At 42.8% G+C, this 21,957-nt stretch overlaps 2 protein-coding genes across 2 annotated transcripts; both read right to left on the reverse strand.

Moving 5' to 3' along the window:
• Nucleotides 1-26: 26 nt before the first annotated feature.
• Nucleotides 27-3,095, reverse strand: mettl26 (methyltransferase like 26). The gene is made up of 6 exons (XM_018664637.2): nt 2,759-3,095; nt 2,313-2,475; nt 1,625-1,684; nt 1,428-1,495; nt 1,046-1,124; nt 27-915 (listed from the first exon to the last, which is right to left on the reverse strand). Exons 1-6 carry the CDS (start codon nt 2,950-2,952, stop codon nt 859-861), a joined length of 621 nt encoding a protein of 206 aa, XP_018520153.1. The 5' UTR covers nt 2,953-3,095; the 3' UTR covers nt 27-858.
• An 87-nt stretch (nt 3,096-3,182) lies between these two features.
• LOC108875716 (girdin-like) lies at nt 3,183-21,752 on the reverse strand. The gene is given in 32 exon segments (XM_018664817.2): nt 3,183-4,700; nt 4,702-4,931; nt 5,249-5,314; nt 5,497-5,739; nt 6,321-6,401; nt 7,271-7,473; nt 7,951-8,043; nt 8,264-8,409; nt 8,519-8,705; nt 8,871-9,014; nt 9,132-9,409; nt 9,597-9,758; nt 9,965-10,138; nt 10,220-10,358; nt 10,438-10,568; nt 10,957-11,151; nt 11,246-11,451; nt 11,550-11,934; nt 11,984-12,169; nt 12,172-12,230; nt 12,709-12,853; nt 13,014-13,160; nt 13,459-13,617; nt 14,542-14,623; nt 15,843-16,024; nt 16,225-16,365; nt 16,622-16,705; nt 16,895-16,953; nt 17,489-17,558; nt 19,149-19,254; nt 20,818-20,909; nt 21,010-21,752. Coding segments are annotated over 32 exon segments (5,610 nt in total). The 5' UTR covers nt 21,073-21,752; the 3' UTR covers nt 3,183-3,728.
• Between the last annotated feature and the right edge of the window lie 205 nt (nt 21,753-21,957).

Consider the following 21,957-nt stretch of genomic DNA (forward strand, 5'->3'; position numbering starts at 1 on the left):
TTAGCACTGAAGATAAACAAAAGAACTGCAACAAGAGAAGCTGATATTTAATAACTCTTAAAATCAAAAGACAAAAATATGTTCAATACTGTATGCTAATGAAGTTGTGAGAAATTATTTGTATGTACAATATATATTAATTACAACACAGGTTGTACTACATTCCAGATGTGTTGTGAGCCCATTATACTAATACCGAAATGCTCTTTTTAAATAAGTTTAAATGTAGATATTATTTTGTCACATACTCTATATATTTGTATTGTTAAAAACAAGACTGTAGCAGATTAGCAGCCACACAAGTTGATCAGTTTGCAAAAATGCCTAGCTTGTGAAAGAAAGATACCTACAGTATGTTACCTCTGTACTGTGTTTTTCTGTTCTATTATGTTTATGTTGTATGGGGCTCTTTATATTAGTCATTTACATTAGTCTTTAGTCATTTTTAAGTGTTTTTTCTAGATTCCTTTGTGTTATTATGTATTCTTTCATCTGATGTACAGCATGTTCTCTCTGCAAAGCACTTCTGCTTAACTAGTTTTACTAATAGTCTCTGCAAACTGAATCAAGAAATTAAAAGATGAATAGGCAGCTGTCTTCAGGTAAATGTAGTACACAAGCAACATATCTGTGAGCCTTATTGATTTTACTCAAGTGTGCAATATAGTGTATCATAGATTGGAGTATAACAGTTCAGATCAAATGATTTCATCTAATGTCAACGTCTATTAGAGTATGGGGCAACATGAGCCATTTACAGTTCTGAAAAATTTGGCAATGTATCTGAGCTTCAAGTGTAAGTTAAGGCGCTTTGACCATCCTGCTCCCAAACTGGTCTGCATCCAACAGCAGGATACTTCACACCAAACTCTCCTTCCTGAACAGAAGACACTTGTTGTTTGCTGGCATGTCCACCTTGCAAAGAAAACATTTAAAATCATACATTAGTAAACCAATAATCCCATAATTGCATTATTTATGTTCTCATCTTTTACATGTCAGAAAAAAGAATTGTGTTGGATGATTAAATGAGCTGTTCACTTACTATTTTCTCCAGGAATAAACCATTTTTTTGTGCTAAAGAGCTCAGGAGGGAGATATCCCTGAGTCCCCATTTTGGATTCCTGCAAGATTAAAAATACAACTTTGTAATATCCCACAATCACATTTTCATTAGTGATCATATAGATGACAAAAACATTTGGACCTTGATGATAAATTATGTACTATTTCTCTCTCTTATACAGAGCAAACAGATGCTACTGCATGTTTGATATAATCAGGAATTAACATCTTCAGAGCAACATTTATAATTATTGCATGCATTTGAAAAGAAAAGATCGTGACCACTAAATTCCTTTCAAAGTTCTTCATTAACTCAATTTCCATTAAGCACTGAAAGATTCATTCAGCACAGAGTACTTCACCTCTGACGTAAGCTGTAGTCAAAGTCAACATTGCTTTGTGGGGTGATCTGACCATTCACTGCATAGGGCTGAGGGTAAAGTAACAACAAAATATGTGATGTTGCATATGTTATTACACTTGGATGTTTACATGTGAAAGTAGAATGTGTTGAATGTGGAAAGTGCATCTTTATGACACAAAATGTCTTTTCACTTACCCCATATGTCATTAGAAGACCTTGTGGCTTCAACAATGCTCCGGCTCCTTTGAATAAACCCTAGAAGAAAATAGTAACGTCTTCAGGCACTAGCATCTCATGATATGCCGTGGAGACTAAGTGGAAGGGAGGGCAACAACTAAGCCTTTTCTTCTTGTCTCTTTTATAGATTGAAAGACCTGAGGCAGATATTGTAAATGAGCATTGCTTATAGTAATTGTCTGAGGAGTTATGAGTCAAAATGGTTGTAGTGTATATATATTCTGGGGGGGCATAAACTACAGTATTTCCACTTTATGCAACCTGAACATCAGGACCAGTCAACAGCTCTCTGTACAAAAAAAGAAGAAAGAAAAAAAAAGAAATAATTTTCTCTTACAAATGAAAAGTTGATTTAATAAGCAGTAAAATACACTTCTGCTCAACTCACACACTCAGGTATTGCTATTACAGCTTTACTTGGTCTGATATGACCAATAGCTGAGGGTGGATAATGTTGGCTAACTTAAGGTAGCTATTGCTGTGTAACTGACATTCTTCAGTCTGTTGTCGACTGCTTCTATTCAGCAAAAGTTGCAAAGAGTTAATTTAAGTAATGAAACTTATCTTAGAAAAATGTCTTGATCCCAGCACTGGGCGGTTTAGTGGTGAGTACATTATTGCCTAACAAATGTGCAATTTGTCCTACCTCTGTACATGCTATTGGAGAAATGTGGATCATGTTGATGTTGACCACCAGGTCGAGGCTCTCTGGCTGGATCCCTCCCCAGTACTGATAGGGCAGAGAAGCATCCAGGTGGATTGCAGGCTTCACATTGATCAGCTGGTAGCGAGCTCTGTACGCTTCTATACTGAGAATAGAAACAAAACACATTATTGTTAATGCAGGCACCCTCCAACAAAACACATTTACGAGCAGTCTGCCTGCATATGTACTGCATCGGTGGTATAAGTAATATTTGCCATTTAGTTGTCCTTTAATATGATCTACCGTAATACCTGAGCTCAGTGGCTACTGTCAAATTTATTACGCAGAGATTAAGTTATACCTTAAATACGCGAGGTTGTAAACATCTCATTGAGTACACAAGCTATATAAACTGTTGCTAAGTGATACAAATAACCTGCGTTTACCTGTCAAGAGACTGGTGGTCATACTCTGAGGGCTGCCAGGTTATATTCCGCAGGGCCTGAGCGAAGTGTGTGACATGTTGCCCGGTACCGGAGGAGATCTCCAGCGCCTGCAGGGGTCTCCTGGTGTTCACGCTTTCCCGGAGCACCGCCAGGATGGGCTCTTTGTTCCTCTCCGCAGCGGCGGCGCTCAGCATGGTCCCAAACCCTGGGTATAACTGTCGAGTTATACGGTACAGCTTATGAAACCACTGCAGCAAACCTGAGTCCAGCTTGAGTAATTCAACGCCACCCCCGAATGTTTTGTTTTTCCACTAAAAATGGTTCACTTCCGCATACAGTCATGTGACCGATCTCCCATCCAATAGAAACAGTGAGGGGGCACAAGTGCGCCTCATGGTTATAAAAGAATGACAGTGCAAATGCATATTTCACACAGAGGGTTTCTTTATTTAAGGGAAAATAACATTCAGGTGCACATCCTATTTTACAAGATTTACACATTTTCTCACATGTGAACATCACATTTACCCCTCAGACTTAAATTCAAATCAAAGTGACACAGAAAGCAACTTACAATAAGTTAAAGGTCCTGTCTGAGTGACAGACAGGCATAAATAATAGCAGACATGAACAAAATGTTTTGGCAAACACAACTACACATAACACAGGATTGTCAGTGCGGTAAAGCAGAGCTAAACAGGCTTGGGTCACAAACATCAATCTAATTATTCATGGGCAAAAAAGAATATCTCTTATTTTAGTATATTATTGACAGCCTGTGCAAAATCTGAACAGAAACATAATACTGTGAATTGCTGAATAGTCTCTTACACAGGTATACTGTATATAAAGTAAAAGCTGGTCATGTTACTGAAGCAGTGTGACAGAAATCTGAACCAAAAGCATCCAAACATCTTTTTATTCAACACAACTTTTAGGATAATTGTATACTTAGTCAGAGGAATATGATTCAGTTACAGTGACTTAAATTGTGTGCTTCGGTTGATGTGATAAAACGGGGGCCTTGTAGCCGTCTGCTGTATTTGAATGGCATAATAATCAATGATGTAACAGCTGCCCTCATGCAATAGCAAGTGGCTTGTCCTTCTCTTCCAGCCCAGCTGCATGTTCTGCATTTTGACTCTGGTTCATCATCCATGTTGAGCACTGTCTGAGGTGTGTTATGAGAGGGCTCCTGGCTCTCAGCTGGACAGTTCTGTACCAGAGATGGATTCAGACAGAGGAAGGTCTGGTTGCTGTCGAGTGCATCCAGACTGGTCGTGGTCATGACCACAGAATCGCTGAAGATCGTGTTTGAGAAGACGGAGTTGAAAGTGAACGAGGAGCCAAAAAGTGACTCCTGCACTGGGGATTTGGGGTGGTCTGTGGGAACAACAACTGCTGGGTCTCTGGGAGGTTTGACAGGAGGAACTGGCTCAGGCTCACTGTTTTTAGTGTCTGGGTCTGGTTGTTGATTCTGATTAATAGCTCCCTCTTGATTATGGCTCTCTTGTGAAACCTGGGCTTGGTGAGAGTCAGTCTTGACTGTCACCCTGCAGTCGCTGTTGACACTGGAACGTCGGGATGAGCCCTCTGCTGTAGAAATGACACTGCTGGCACGGGGGAGACTTTTTGGTGATTTAGGCCCTTTCAGTCGCCCCTCTTTCCCCAGAGGAGTGGAGAAACAGTTGAGGCAGCCAGACATCGAGGAAGACTTCCCCTGAACATACAACACGGTGATTGGTGAACAAGCTGAGGCTCGGATGGCGTCAGCTTTGCTCAAGCTCGATTTCGAATTCATCTCATTAAGCCCTGGGTTAATTTTGTCTGTGCCCCCTGCATCTGATGAGCGACGTGTCACTTTCCCTCGTGACCCCCTTCGGATGCTCTTTGTACCCCTAGTGAGCCAGAAGTCCTGAGAGAGCCCAAGATCTTTCTGTTTTGGCTGTGGACTGGAGATCTGAATTCTGACATTTGGTAATGGGCATGGTGGAAGCTTTCTGCTTGTGTTGGGGCGTGGAGGTATCGCTGGGAGGCTGGTAAGAGGAGGAGGAGCGGCGTGACGGAGGCTGCTGGATGGGGCTGCTGCCGTTCGACCACGGCTCGTTCTCCAGACTCAGGCTGAACTCACCGCTGCTCTCACTCTGTGCTCGACTCTGGACGCCATTCAGAGCTGGAAACAGATTATGATGTTTTTGAAAGAGCTTCAGTACTATACACACACACACACACACATATATATATACACACACACACATTTTCACTGCTGTCACAAAATCTGTAAGCTGCATCAGCATGTCATTATTTATGACCAGCAGGGGGCAGCAGAGACAAGTCTTGCTCTAACAGTTGTTGGCCTATGTGGTCAGTGTAGAGATTAATATAAAACAGGGTCATGATTGCGATTTGATGGATTTACTCTAATTCCTGAGCTGGTAATACATCTGTATGCTTGCTGAATCCTCTAAATGAGTATCCACCGGGCTTTACCGTGATTTTGCAGCTCGTCGTTGTCCTCAAATCCAGATGGCACAGCTCTATCATTTGAATCCTTGTCTGTGGGGCAGAAAATATGAAATCACTGAATGGTTCTGGGGTGATTGACACTTGAACACTTCGAGCTTCTGCACTTAAAATGAGAAAAGCACATAAGCGTGTTGCTCTCCTCTACACTCTATTCTAACATCTAACTAATGCAGATGACATCAAACAAAACAGTGGTTCATGGATGCTTCTACCTGTCACCCACAGCTCAGAAACATCTGGAACAGTGTCTGTGGTGTTGGTGTTGGTAGTGGTGTGGAGACGGCCAGGTGGTGGAGTGGTGGGATGATGATGAAGGTGGAGAATGGACAAGATGGAGGTGGTAAGGGATGAGGTCAGTGCATCCTTCCTGTCCTCCTCCATATCAGCCTCTGACCCTTTCTGCTGCTCTGAGCTGTCTGTCCACTGGGCCACAGGAGATGCCAAGCTGCTCAGGGCTACATTGTTGGAGCGAAGGAATGGAAGAGGTGGGAAATGGGAGGTGGGTGAGGGAGGTGGTAGATAGGTGAACTGGTAGTGGAAGTTATGAGGTGTTTCTTTTGTGGCGTTGATAACATGGAGATGTAGATGTCCTGTTTTCTCCAGATTATACCTATTATATCTAAAATTCTTGTTCTATACTGCTCCTATAGTACAGCTGGCTGCTGGTGGGGCAGAGCTCATGCAGCACCACTGTCCTCCTGCAATGCAGTATTTCTCTGACCTCCATTGTTCTAATAAAATACCCCAGACTGTCCTCATATAGAGCCACTCTGCTAGAAAGTTTCTGCTCTGATCTGTGTTAGAAAAAATATTTAAAGTTAGTGTGGTGAAATGAGGTTGGCATGGATGGACTGATGTCAGCTGATTTTACACCTTGATGTTGATAAATCCTACTAAAGCCAGTGTTATGTCAGCATTACAGCATGTGACAGATGATAAAAAAAAAAAAAAACAATACAGCAGCACAGACACTCCAGTATAATAAAGTTAGGAGTTAAATAAAAGGCCACAGACACTGGACCACACTCCTTCTTACACATGGAACGACGGAAGATGGACTTGACTTTGTCTCTGTCCTTCAGCCTGTTCCTCATACGGGGAAACATTCTCAATGTGGCTTTTTTTCACAGAAGAATGAGACAGAAGAAGACAGAGAGGGTGGGAGGGAGTTGAGGGATGTGAGCGGAGAGAGAGGAAAGTAAGGGAAGATGAGGGAAGGTAGGGAAGGAAGAGACAAGGGAAGGAAGGAATCAGGCAGTACGGAGGGCGTGAGGAAATACAGAAAGACAAGTGAAAAAACACAGGGAAGACATTAGGGACTGTTGAGGAAAGTTTACTCACATCATGCATCAGGAAGAATGATAGTTTGGAAAATGACACACACATTTGATTGCTTTAAAACCCACTGAATACAATACCTGTTGTATCTGTTTTGCAGATTCACTGGATCTTCAATAGGGACATAATAACTTTTAAATTACTAAGATCTCCCTCCTTGTGTTTAGGTGTTTACAAAAAAAAGAAACACCATTTTAAGGTGATTAATAATCATTTTTTGCTAGAGTTTTTAACTTTTAAGACCTACCATGTGAAGATATTACTACACATGACAACAATGCTGGAACAGGTTTATTTTAAAATACATTTATTTAGTGTTTTATTTATAGAGTTTTTGCGTCTCCTGAAAAAATGTGGTGGAGAGCATAGTTTTGTTAAATTTTGGAAAGATGTCTGTCCTTCAAATGAAGCTAGCACATGCAGATGAAAGTGTCTTGGCTATCGGTTCCCTCATGTCTTTCTCTTCTCTGTCAGTGGGTTGGACCCCACATGGACACACTCCTGAATGATCTTTGTGCCCTGCCACGGATGATCTTACTTTGCGGTCTATGGCTGAGGTAGTGAAAGGGGGACTTTGGTACTCTGACGAGGTCAATTCTGCCAAGTCAGTGGGAGACCATCTGGTGAATTCAAGAGGGTCATACTCACTGCGACGCTGGGGTGAGATGGCATCACCTGCTGAATTGGAGGCTCCAGAGCCATCTGAACTGATGAAGGAGCCATTGTCATGACAGACCAGGTGTGACTCAGTAACACCCGAGTGTGTGGGCGTGGGGGGGCGGTCCGGTCCATGTTCACGGCTACTAGATTTAATCAACTTCTTCAGTTTCAGAGTTATCCAGTTTCCACGTCTGTGGAAGAGCAGATATACAAGAGAAAAAGTTTGTATTTTAGCATCTCACAGCTCATTGTTTTGGTTTTAAGACCTACAACTTTATTGCTTTGGTTCACTCCTGATGGCGAAAACACAGCTAAAATGAGAGTGAATATTGGACTTCATTCATCAGGTGGACACATACACAACTCCAAATGAATGCTAATGTTGCTCCATATCTGCTCGATGTGTAAATAAGCAACAGTTTTTTAATAAGCTCACTACATAGACTTAAAAGTGGATAATATATCAGTGTTTTGTTGCAGCTAGTTTATGTGGGTTCAAAAGGCAGTCTGCTAACCAGCAAGTCCCTCTATACAAGATGATCAAATGACTGTATATAAACTGAAATGACTGAAGTAAAATGTAAATGTGACCTGCCATAGTCATTAAGTAGTCATAGTTAGTCATTAGTGTAATAGTACATCATATAATACTATTACAGGCGACTTACCTGCGAGGAGGCGAGGGCTCATAAAATTTGTACTGGTCCATTATCTTTTCCTCCAGCTTCTCCTTCTGCCTCCTCAAATCATTAAGCTTGTCACTGAACAGAGACATGCAGAGGGAGAAAATAGACAGATCACTTAGAATTATGGGGCTGCTGTTGAGTACTGTGGTATTTTTTAGTGCCCTTAACAGTGTACATTTTATACAGTCTGCAACCTGAGCCTTACTGCATTAGCTCATTAATAAAATATTATGACCTGATGTAAATGACAACAGATCAGGCAACATTTAATGCTACACTATCTTATTTTGCATACATATACTGTCGCTCTTCAACATGAAACAGATCCTTGCTCTCCATAGTCTGCTCCAACAGTGTTCGGTTTTGTAGCATCAGGGTCTCGATCTGACTAAGTAGGTGGCGATTCTCCTCCTCCAGGTTGCCCTTCAACTGGCTCAGCAACTGAACATGACACAGACAAACATGCATAAATGTACTATGTATACTGTGCTATGGTTAAGAGATTATGGGGCAGTTTACCACACCAGCATAACCTGCTGCATGTCCCTACCTCACACTGGTTGTTGAGTTTTGTAGAGGCGATGTCCAGCTGCTGAAACTCCTTCTTGAGCTTGGAGAAGTCGGCCTCCAGCCAGGTGTGCTCCAGCTTGGCCTCATTCAGCTGGCTCTTGAGCTGCTTGTGATCTGCTGTCAGCAATTCGTTGTCATTAAGGAGCTGACGGTACGTCTGGTTCAGCCTTGGAAAAAGATGTGCAGTGATGACAGCGTGAGACTGTGCGTGCATGTGCTTTTGTTTATGTGAAGATCATACACAGACTGTGTACGGCCTTGTAAAGACGATTAGGTGAGGTGAGGTAGATGAGCGTGTATGTACTACGTGCGTGTTAAGTGTGCCTCCTCACCAGTCCTTCTCATCACGCAGCCTGCAACATTCAGCGGCAGTTGTTTTGTGCTGTTCTTTCTCCAGAGCCATCCTCATCTGCTCCTCTTTCAAGGCTTTCTCCAGGTCCTCCAGCTTGGCCCGCTGCTGCAACAGGCTATTGTATCTAAATATACCCCCCATATAGACACAGACACACACATCAAATACAGGAATCTCGTTCCCCGTGGGCTGACAATTCACCAATAGCGCCTAGATTGCGGCTGTGTCTTCTCTCCCCCACCTGTCCTGCAGTGTGCGATGCTCCAGCTCCAGTGTGCGGTGAGCATTTTTCAGACAGCCGTGTTTGCCCATCAGGGCCTCGTACTCCATGGCTTGCCGCTCGTGCAGAGCTGTCAGCCGCTCGTGATCTCGTAAGAGCTGCTCGTGGACGCCGCGCAGCTCCTCGCGTTCCTGTATGGCGCTGTCCCGCTCGCTTTCTGTCCTTGACTGCTGCTGCTGCAACTGAGAATTCTGGGCCATGAGGGAGGCGCTCTGTGAGTTCAGCGTAGATTTCTCCACCTGGAAAAGAAGGAGGGGAAAATTGATTGGCAGTTGATGCAATGTACATGGCTTGTGTATGCTTGGGCAAGCCTTTCAGTGGAGAGGCCTAACAGAAAACTTTACAGGACTATATCAGAAATATCTGTGAGTTCAGGAGCTGTTAGGTTAAGTGTGCAACAGAGAATACTGTGTATTGTCATGGTACCTGCAGGTTAGCGTTGTGTGTCTGCAGGGCTGTGTTGTTCTCCTGCAGTGAGGCAGCCTGCCTCTGCAGGGCGAGGATCTGAGCCTGCTGGCTGTCAGACTGACTCTCCAGCTGCTTCAGCTGGGCCTGCATAGCCTGGCGCTCTGCCTCCAGTGTCGCATTCTGTATAGGAGAGGAGGATACAGTGGGTATAGAAGGAGCAGGAGAGGAGTTGTTTGCTCTCAGGAGATTGTGTGGTTTATTATTAATATTAAGCCAGCATCAAAAGCAAATGCTAGTGTGTTTTAAAACCAACAGCACATTTTTATAAATACATGGTTCTGCACAGCCAAATCTTTTGGTTACTTTAATAGAAGCCTTAGACTTACATTCCTCTCCACTTCAATAAGATGGTCTTTGGCCTTTAGCAGCTCCTTGGTGGCCTCCTGGCTTTCACGCAGCCACTCACTCATTGCTTTGCTGGTCTCTGTTGGAGGGGTGGAACCCGACGCTGTCCCCTCCTCCTCCTGCCTCTGCTGCAAAGCCTCATAGCTCAGCTTCACCTGTGTGATGGAAAGAGGTCACAACATTTACATCTGTAACAAAGCATGATACAGTTTTTTTTTCCAGGCCTGGTGACTTACAGTCTTGAGCTCTTGGCGTAGCTGCTGGTTCAAGGCAGAGGATTCCTGCAGACGGGCCTCCAGGGCGGCCATCTTGTCCTCTTTAATCTGCAGAGACTTTTTCAGAGACGACTCCAACTCTGACTCCAGCATCTTGAACCTGCCACACAGAAGAAAGAAGAGACTTAGAAAAAGAAAAAGAATAGAAAAAGATATAATTTCAAGCAGTATGTAAGCACCTGTTGTCTGGCGTCTCCTGCTCAGCCTGCTGTGTACGCTCCTGGCACAGGTTCCTCATCTCCAGCTCATGGGTCAGCCTCTCCAGTTCATTGTCTCTCTGCTGGTTCTTCAGCTTCTCACTCACCAGCTCCTAAAGACAAACAGTAAACCTTGCTATGAATAGTTAAAAAAATATATAAAAAATTACCATTTATTTTCATTACTGTCATTTTTGGACATTGAGAACCAATTAATTTGATAGTCTAGAAGAGGGCTTTTTTTGCTGATGTGCATATTAGGACATAAACTGAATGAAAGCTATCAATCAAAACAGAAGCCATATGACGAGGTTACTGTTATGTTTTTTGGATCTTAGTACACAGGTGAATATGTCTGTATGTGTGCACCCTGTGATGCACATTGCTGCTGTAAGAATCCTAGGGGGAAATAGTGCAGTATCAGTGAAATGTCAGGCTAAGCCAGGGCAGATTATTTATCCAGTCAGCGTTAGCTGGACAGCATGGACATCCTCCCCTCACCTCTCTGAGCGTGGCCAGGGTCCTCTGGTCGATAGCAGCTTGCTTGGTCAGTTCCCTGTTGTCTCTTTCCAAGCCTTTGACCCTCTCAGCAGTCTCCCGTAACCCCTCCGCCTCCTTCACCAGAAGTCTCATCTCCCTCTCCAGACTGGCCATACAGACATTACTGCTGTCTAAGTTGGCTTCCTGGATTTCAGCCTGAGACAGAGGAAGTAGTCAATTTATTTAGTAAGTCTTTGAAACATTATCCAACCTTAAATGAGCAACTGACACCTTGCTCCTAAAAAACAACCTGCTGGCGGAGACGTCGATTCTCTTTCTCCAGCTGCCTCTTGTCTCTCTCCAGAGCTGTTGTTTCTTGCTCCAGGCTTTGCTTCTCTGTTTCCAGTTGCTCGAGGCGTCTTGCAGAGATCCGAAGCTCCTCTAAAGTGGCCTGCAGACTCTGGTTCTCTGCCTCCAGCTCCTGAACCTCTGCCTCCAGGCGCTGAACTTTCCGGTCTAAAAAGAAAGAGGGTGGTAGAAGAAATTAAATAAATTAGTAATTGTTCAATCAAATGAATCAAATTATGAATCTTTAATTTTTATTTCATTTGTACCAGTGTTGTCAAGAGAAGTCTGTAGATGCTGATTTACTGTGTCCAGGGCCTTGCACTTGGCCTCCAGCCGCTGTGTGTGCTTGCTGGTGTAGGAGGAACGTGTTGGCAGACCTGTGAGGATTCTGTCATGGCAGGGACTGCTGTTCTTTGAGCCAGGGGAGTGATCACGTGATCCCACAAAACAGTGGAGCCTGTTGTGAACGTTTTCTAAAACCTCCAGATCAGACATCAGTTCTTTGAAATGCTCTCCTCCGTCTCCGTCCTCCAGTTGTCCCTTCTCTTGAATACGAAGGTCTGGATTATCTGTGAGGAGGATCTCGCTCTGGACTCCCTCCAGCTCCTCTGTGTGCAGTTGCTGATGGGAGTTTGAATCTCCATTCAGCATCTGCTGTGGTCCTGCACTGAGTGGAAATGTATTAGCAGCGGTTTTCTACATGTGAGCAGGAGGTTTGTAGCCCCGAGGGTTCGTCTGTTGATGAGGTCCAGTTGTTAGTGCTACAGACCACCTGGCAGACACGGTCACACTCATTGTGGTGACTATGTTTGGGTTGTGGGCTCTTGCTGATAGAGGTTGTTCTGAGTTCCTCTATGGTCCTCAGGAGACTTTGGTTCTCCTTTCTCCAGCTTCAACATTCCGACTGCGGGTCCTCTCACTCACCTCCTCACTCAGAGTCTGTTGGCCTTTAGACAAACAAATTGTGGCAATTAACTCTCTGTCCAAGGAAGGAGAATACTGGAGATAAACACAATGAGAGACTGGTAGTAAACGTTTTAAGATGTAGTTTGTTACATCTACACCACATACAGTGGTGCAGTTTTTGAAATCAAGAAATTAGAAAATTTTATAAATTAATATATAAAATTGGCAAATTAGTACTTAGACCAGCTATGTGTAGAGGAATGTTTAAAATGTGTTTCTTTTGCTTTGAGTGCAACTGCTCCTGATCTGACAGTGGGGCTAGACTAGGCTGTGTCACCTTTCTGCATATATACAAACTGTATTCAAAGACATTAAACCTTTGACCGAGGTTCTTTTAAGTAGAAAAAAATTATAGATCGTACATGCACACATAATTTACATACCCATCTCCTTATTTACCCTACTTCTCCCATTCATCAATGTAGTGTGCTGTTACTCCACCTTAACAACAGTTCTCACCCTGGGAGTTCTCATTGGTCTTGGAGAGCTGCTCTAACTCCCAGCCCAGGTGTTGAGACTCCTCCATGCTCCTCCTTTGAGCCAAACACAAAGCCAGGTTCTCCTCCTGCAACTCCTCAACACGCCTCCGATCAGCTTCTCTCTCCTAGTGAGGACACAGACGTAAAAGATGATCTGGTCTCGAAAAGGCATTAGTGATCAAATGTTGAGTGTCAAGATGGCTTAATACAATAATATGGAGCCTTTATACAAGGCTACACATAAAGGTAAGAAAGAATACACCTCTTTGAGTGCAGATGTCTGACCTGTTCCATGTCATGAACTCGGGCCTTCAGCATCAGAATGTGCTTCTCCAGCTGGTGGATTTTATCCGAGCGAGCCCTCCAGCCTGCCAACTGATCCTCCAGCACCTCTTTGGTCTCCTGTAGCACCCTGTTATCCTCCTTTAGCTCCTGAAATACACACATGCACAAAAAACACCTCTCAGATTTATACATTTTACCTTCCACAAACTAAAACTGTCTCTATCTCCAATCCTTTACATTTCATGTTTCATATCTAATAAAAACCTTCTGAATAATGAACAAACATGTCACTCCTTACATCTTATCATCCAATAAATTGTTAAAAGATTTCTCAATGTGTTACTGTTGCATAATAGTATTTAGTGATTTCCTAAGTTCTGAGCATATATGATCAAAAATTATGTCTAAAAAGTTACTGGAGAAACATTACTAAGACTGTATCTACCTCCACTTTGGCCTTGTAGAACTCCAACTTGTGCAGCTGCTCTCTGTAACGTCCCACTTCACTCTCCAGCTTGTCTGCCTTGATGGCTCTCTCTCTCAGTGCATCCAGCTCGTCTCGGTAGGTGCGGGCTGCACGGGCATCCCCAACCAGCTGGGAGTTCTGGTGAGGGTTCAGACAGAGGCATGATTTATGGCAAGTACTTAATACTTAAATAAATGTAGCTCTGCAATGTTAATGTTAAGTAGCCTTTACTGGGGGGAAGCTTTTTAAAACTAGTTGGGGTTCATCAAGTGTCCTCATCATATATCATGTGACTTTGTTATATTTAAAGCTGCACTAATCAATATTTTCATATTAACTTTGGTTCGAATCACTACATGTATGTGAATAGGGGCAATACCTACAGTTCCCCTCAGCTCTACAGAATGTTTCATTGTCTTTAAGCTCATTGTTGTGGTTTCATAGCTTTATTGGTTCAGTCTGAGGTGCAGCTCTGATAAACCCACTGGCCCATAGGCCTGCACCAAGTAGAGTGGAGTGCTAGTGGAGCATTAATCTGCTAAAGAATCAGATATTTTTCTCAGATTTTGGTAGAGACCAGAAACAGATCTAAAAGCAAAGTAAATGTTCACTTTCATTAGGAGGGCAGAAACAAGACTCCAAATGAATGCTAATATGGGCAGCTACTTGTTACTTTTACATATCAGCTTTATAGGTGATAATATGTCAGTCTTGTCTTAGCTTGTTCTGCTGCTCCCCGAGTGGCTAAAAGATTGATTAAAGCTGCTTTAATTTCCAGTAAATGTTTTAGTACATGAACCATGCTAACTAGTGCAGCAAACCTAAGCCAGAGGGCTGAACAGAGAATACAAGCTGAGATCTCTGGTTCAGACAAATCCATATGAGCTTTAGTTGTATCTCTGAGTCAGAGTTCAGAGGTTTAAATTTGCTGTCAATAAGCACTGCTTTGCAGCAAAGTATGGTGTGCATTAATCTGTATAATCTGCAGAGCGGGCAGGAGGTTACTGTGTGTCACGGTCAGAAGCAGCTGCAATTGATTCTTTGTCTTCTATGGCTTCAAACCTCCTGTTGGATCCTCTTCAGCTCTGCCTCCATGTTCTCCAGCTCATGTCTGCAGTCCAGCATCTGTTCACTCTTTTCCTCTCTGGTGGGGTAAGGTAGGTGATGCAGAGAGACAAGTAAGTGGGTTATGTTAGTGTGCACAACTTTGTACTTTTTTGTGATAGTTTTATATATATTGTATATAGGCTTCAGGGGCAAGCACACGTGCAGACAACCAAAGACAACAAATAAATATTTTAATTGCTTGATGGTTAAGTCTAAATAATAAGCAGGCCCTCATTATTACTGTTTCTATAAACTTGCATTGCAAACACCTACCTATACTGGACTGCAACATGACACTTCTCCACAGGCCCCATTAATTTAGTTTAAAATTATGTTAATGAGATAATAATAATGTTAATGAGAAACAGATACATACTATTACAGGGTATTGCATATTGAGATGTATACATGTATAATAAAGAGCTGTTTAAAGCCGGCTATTTAAAAGGGCAAAGTAAAGCCACATTTGATGCTATAAGTGATATTGTGTTTGCTCAGAGGCAACAGTGTGTGAAGTTGAGCATCCCAACAAGAGAGGACAATACAGCAGAGAAGATGTGGGTGGAGGGCAAAGATGGAACTGAGATCTTGATTGGATCAGGGTTAGCATGTGTGTGTGTGTGTGTGTGGTAGAAATGCAGAGCCAATGTGGGTCAACGGTAGTGCACAGCTATGGAACCTGCCAAGCCGGCAGTAATGTGGGCCAAACTCCCCAGGGCTTCTCTTATCCTGTAGTATCTCTCTCTCTGCCTCTCATTCACTCTCTACTGGCAATTCCTCAGAGGACAGGCCACCTCTTTACCAGTATCCACCCAGAAAAGAAACTCATACCATACAAAGAGACAACATTTCACACAACTTCTAACACTGAGTTGCTTTACTCTATATTGGGAAAATTATGCATTTTGGACAAGAAATGGATTGCAGGTAGATTTAAAAAATATGGAAAAAGCACATTTCAGAAAAGGCTGATCAACTCAGATACACTTACGTTGCCACTTTTTCATATTCCTTTTTTTCATATTCCTCTGCAGTAGGTTCTCACATTAGCCTAAATTCTTAAAAACTTTAAAAACAAAAACATAGAACCTTAAAAGATCTTTTCCTGTTTCTTAATCAGTTTTTCTATACACTGGTATGTTTGCTGTAACATGACACTAAAAAATATTGAAATTGTAAAAGAGTGAAATGCTTTTGTTCTTCTGACTTAACTGCATAAACTTTATGTTTTATACTATTTTCCACTTGGTACTCACAGTTCTTGCCTTAGTCGTCTGATCTTGGCCTTGGAGTCAGCCAGCTCCACTGCCAGGTGTTGCTGGGACCCCGCCTGCTGCTGCTGCTGAATGCTGGGAGAGTAGCCGCCGGACTGCGGGCTGGAGGGGCTACCGAGCAAGCTAACCACGCCCTCCTTCTCCTGCATTAGCTCTGCTATAGTCTGCAGAAAGGAATGATTGCAGATCAGTCAATACCCAGTTTCCTCAAAATATCAGTACACTCAAGAGTAGAACTGCAGCCTCTTGACATGATGAGGTACCTTCACAATAACCATTGATATGGATTCTTTGTAGCCACTTTATAAAATTACAACAAAATTCACTGAAAACAGTTAATAATTAGAATGAATGATATGGGTACCTCCAGATGGGTGTCCCTCTGGTCCAGCAGGTGTCGGAGGTGTGTGGCCATGTTCTTCAGTACGGCCTCCACCTCATCTGGATTCATCTCACTAGACTCCAACCACTGCAGATCCAGCACATTCTCCTGACTGTGGGTCAGCTGGTAAATATGGGAAAGGATAGTCAGGGTAACTGGGAAAAGAATGATTCAATATGAATGAACACACAGCTGCATGTTTCTTGTTAGCATATTTAGCTTTCTTGCATCATCATTTGACCCTCTCTGCTGGCTGTGAAGCCAGTCTTCAGTGCTTTATTTGTCCAAAATACCAGCACAACTACAGTATAAACAGACTCTACTGTGCAGTAAAACAGTGCTGTGGTGGTCTAAGCTCATGTCACATTAAGCCATATACCTCCTGAATATGTGCGGCTATTGCAGCTTTTGTGTCAAAGTCAAGCGTCTGGATCCTCTCGATGTACTCCTCTTTCTTTTCACACTGAAAATAAACATGGGAATTTATGGAAACATTTAGATCTCCAGTAAATCAGCTCATGCAGCCTGTTCTGGCCTCAGCTTAAGACATGAAAAAGAGGTTAATATCTAAACAATATCCTATCACAAACTACCACATGAAGCAAATGTTCATATCCTAAGCTTAAAAGTAAGGAATTCAGTGAATGTTTACCTGAACTGCACATCCCAGCAGTAACAGCAAAAGTTTCTTCATTTCCTCCAGACTTTGTTCTGCAGGGAGTAAAAAAAAAAGTTCATTATCTGAAATAAAATTTATCAAATTGATGTACTGTGAGCTGCTGGCATGGATTTAAATTGACCAGAGCGCTGGCTGGTGAATTTGGGTCACCACTTGCCAAAGCCTCACCATCACAAGCCAGTGTGGTTATCTGACTGATAGTGTGCAATTGAATTAAAACTGTATCAGAGAGAGATTGAAGCAGTCTGTCTGTGAGGAAATACTTAGACTATTTTCACTTTAAAGTGCTGGGAAGCACTGCTCTGTATTTAGAAACACAAATTATCACTTGTTCTACACTGTTTCATAAACAATTACATTAATACTAATAGTCTGCTTGTTTCAACGTCAGGGTTGTTTTCTTATTTTTCCAATTATGGATATATCATTTTCAATTTAACTTGTAATCATGTGTAAATTATGGGAAATCAATCTATGGCGAATTGAGTATCAGCACAGACTAATCAGGTTTACAACTATATACCGACTTAGCAGCTACAATTGAGAGTTTCCTTTAAAAGAGCATACCACAGTAAGGAGTCCTGCCAAGCAGCAACACGTTTGGCAAAGGAATCATGATTAATTGTCTCAGGTTATCCTGCAAAAGAAGAAAAACAGAGAGAGACGCAGGAGGCGGGTTGAGAAAAGGGAAGATAAGCACATTTTGGCCAAACCGAACTAAATAAAACACTTCCTGGGGTTGAGCCAAGCTGCCTGAAAAGGACAGGAGCGTATGTATGTACAGCACATAGCAGCTGCTTAGACACATGTATAGAAACACAGCCAACAAATGCCCTGAATGGGGCGGTGACAGAGCCAGTTTCCTTGGTGCAGTGGCGAAATCCACCAAAACTGTTTGGTGCAGCCCTGTTTTAAGATAAAAGTGGCTCATTATGTTAATGCATGTGTGTACAGTAGGTTTAAGTGCTGGTGTCATCATTTAGCCTTTGATGCAGTGCAGCTATCCTCAACCAACAGTCACATTTTCCGGTGGCTGCCATTCTGTCTGTTAGGAGCAGCTTAACTGACTGGCCATGGAGCTTTAAACATCCTCTCCTTCCCCCAAGATTATGTGTGATTAAGGAGTGTGGAGCTGAGAGCAAGGCTCTGGTCTTTGGATGTATTAGAAAATACAGATTAGGAAGTTGTTTTAGAGGATGAAATCAGTATGCAAAATGAAATATGTCAGGGATACATGGCTTTGTAGTAGATTCAGTGATTTTGCTCATTAACTTTTCATCTAGAACCATCATCAGGTCAAATTTTGAAATTGTCCAAAACTTTGGTTTAGAACAAAATACCACCAGAGTGAATGATATTGAGTTCATCAACCCAGCTGTGCTCTGTTTTTAGTGCTAATTGAACATGATAGTACACTAAACTAAGACAGGGAATATCTTAGTGAACATGATTAACATTATACCTGCTAAACATCAGCATGTGAGCCTAAAACTGCACTGGAAGGGATGTGGTTTTCACAGTTTATCTTAAGATAGGCCTGAAACAAATGAATGTGGTGTGTCATTCATGTGGTGTGCTGTATGTTAGTGTCTGTCTGTTTCCCTTTCTATCACTGTGATTTGTGTTTTGTGAGATCTAAGTAAATTCATTAATAGTAACCAACATTTGTGACTACAGAAGTAACACTGACTAGATCTGCTCTTGCTAGCATCACTTAATCTATGGTAGCTAAAATAATAAAAAGCCACTATTCCTCAACTGTGCCTATCTATAGAACTTGATTGTCCCTGGTCAGTGAAATTACTTTCCTTGTGATCTTAAAAGATCTGAAAGCTTAGCAGCAGTGGTATCTGCCCATGAATCTCACGCTCTGTCTGTCTGCCTGTGGCTCTGACTGCAGTTTTCCTGTGTCTCTCTGCTGTGCTCTAACCTCACTCCTGTGCTGATTACACAGATGTTTACATGGCCGGTATTTAGGCCATGCATCTTAAGAAGAACTAGTTGATCTGCTGGGACACAAGTGCTACCAACAGCCTGGTGTGCGCATGTGCGATCCAGTGTGTGCGTGATGCAAAGTTGAGGCAGAACTGAAAAATCTAAATCAAATGTTCCGATACCATAATCTGATGTAGAGAGAGGGATGGAAAGCTTAGCAGTGTGTTACTTGGATATGTTATATAACATATTATATGGCTGAGACACAGTGGAGAAAACACCCAAAACTCACCAGATAATAGGTCTTGATCTGCTGGACAAGAAAGTTCAGGTTCTGGATCCTTTGACTTGGATCCCTGCTTGCTTTGTTTACTCCCTGAGGTGTAGCGGAGGGATTTCTGGAGATGGGAAACAACATAAAGGCATTTTTATGTGACATTTCTGCAATTCGCAAAAAAACACAAATGGCTGTCAGTGGAATGGGGTGAGAGGGAACTGCAAGTTGGTAAAAGTCTTGGCTCAAAGCTTGCCATTAAAACATGTGTATGAGGGCTCTATTCATTCCTAACTTTAGCCTGTGTCACGTCATTCCATTCAGACACCAAACTGGAGTGTTTCTGAGCCAAACCGGGTTGGCATTAGACTTTCCACCCCAAAGAAATCCCTTAGCTGGATTCTTGGGCTGTTGGTTACAGCCTACTGTAGTCTGGGGTTACTGTCACTGCCTACTGTCACACACGGGAGCTGAAATGCTATCAGTCATGGGCGTCAGTGCAGTTATATAGGTCAGATGTCAGCTTGTTGTCTGGAAAGGAGGCCTATGTGAAATAAAAGCCTGGATACAGAGAGATGCTACCTAGATGCCCTGTGCATCAAATTTTTAGTCTGCCTGTCTTCATCTCTGAGCTGTTTGCTCTGTTTTGTGTCCCTCCTCCTCCTGTCCCCCATCTGTGTCCCAGTGCCACTCAACAGCAGCACCAAGGCCCTAATCCCAAAGGGTCTCCCAATCCAGGAGATTATCCCGCCTCTTCCCCTCCCCTCGGCGCAGCATTGTTTTGCATTTAGAGCTGGTTATTGTGACCCTGGGGGATAAGTGGGATGAATGGATACTGTAGACTTGGGGTGGCTAGACAGTGTTATCCACAAGTGCATTGGGTCATCAGTTTTGTTTTACCCTGTCTTTGCAACTGTTACAGTTCTATCAACTATCGTCAATGTCTGAAGTGTCACTCAATCCTAACATGAGGGCTAAAGGTGGGGGCTCTCCACCTATCTGCTCACGTCTTTGACACAACTGCAAACTGCCAGATGACCACAGGTTAGCACTTATAAAGAGTGAGGGTAGCTCCCTCAGAACATAAGGCAACCAAATCATAATCTCTTAAGTAGCGTCTTGACAGTATTTATGATGTCCCCCCATGTCTCGGCAGATTTAGTCTTTTTCCCAAGCTGACATTCCTGAGTGTCGACTGTGTTTCTATAAGTTTTATGCTAATTCTAACATTTTTGGAGAAACCCTAACCTGCGAGTCATGAGGAAGTTGCATTTAAAGACCACTGCAGACGACAAAGATCCTATTTATTACTGCGGAGTGACAAAGCCAGCACTGTTGGTGCCTGGAGAAGAATGTTAGCAGACGCTTGATACTGTATCAGTAGCTGCCGCAGATGGCATGAGGAGAGGATACCTAATCACTAAACAAAGACTTAGCTTGATGATGCTGATTTCTATTTGAACCATTTACAACAACCGATAATTGTCCACGTAAACCTCACTGTTAATCATAATTCAGTGACAAATGTCATGTTAAATCTATAACAGCCAGCAGCTTGAAAACACTGGCTGCTAATCTGAATATCCATCTGGACACTGGACACAACCTAGATTGGAAATGTGACAAATGAAATACAAGCTGCAAGAACAAAGCTGGCATGAAGTGACTCATTAAAGCAACCACTTACATTTGGGTCATTATGTCATTCAAAAAGTCTCCATCCAGTAATTCAGAAAAGTCCAAATGCACGCCCGCATCATTTGGCACAAATGTCTTCACCTGCATAACAAAGAGAGTACAGGTTGATAATACAATATACAGGGTGATAGGTTAATATCATGGTCTTTGGCAGGAAATCAAAGCTCTCAGAATTACTTACCCAAGTGACAAGTGGGCTCAGCATGAACTGATCTAGGCAGGGCAGAAAGACTCCACTCTCCATCCTTTTACCAAGGTTGTGGGTGATAGATCTCAACAGAACATCCAAGCTGTTTCAATCAGGAAAAAAGACTAAGAGCAGCCTACAGGTAGCTACATTTTCCTCAGGAGTGAGCCAGTCATGCAGGAGTGCACCATTCAAGTCGCCCCATCCATGTCATTTCAAACAAGTTGAGTTCATTTCCTCCCGGCACTGCGGCTTTTAGATCGTCGGCCTTTTCGGCTCACAGACTCCTCTTTGCAACTACGTCCACGAGATCCGGCGACATGTCAGCGTTCGGACACAATTCACATCCGCATTTTGTCCCGCAAAACCACACAAACACTCACACACACACTAACATCCTCCTTGGTCCTCTGCTGCAAAGGCAGCTGCCGTAACTTCCCCCACACAACCCCTCCTCCTCCTCCTCCTCCTCCTCATCCACCTCTCAGCCTCCCCGCTCGTCACAAACACAGAGTTAGCACTGATGCACTAGTGACTTTTTAAAATATAAAAGGCCAAAACTGATGGTCCTGGCAAATAAATAAAATACTTCCTGAATAAAAGCTCGTGTAGACGTCGTTAAATGAAATGCACCCTCTCTTTGGACTCGTAGTTTGAAGCCACTGCAGCAGAAAGTGCTAACAGAGCGAACTGAAAATATTTTTGCCTGTAATCTGTTACCATAACGACGGCGCCCCCACCTCTGCCCATTAGCAGCAGTAGCAACAAAACCAACACTGCTGCTACCACACACACACACACACACACATACACACTGTTGTTGTTGTTGTCGATAAACGACCACGTGCAAGACGACTTTTAATAAAGTTCTGAGTGTTTTTTAAAAAAAATCTAATTAAGTTGTTTGAAATGACAACCACAAACATTCACTAAGTAAAATTT

This window comes from Lates calcarifer, linkage group LG5 (genome assembly GCF_001640805.2).
Source record: "Lates calcarifer isolate ASB-BC8 linkage group LG5, TLL_Latcal_v3, whole genome shotgun sequence".
NCBI lineage: Eukaryota > Metazoa > Chordata > Actinopteri > Centropomidae > Lates > Lates calcarifer.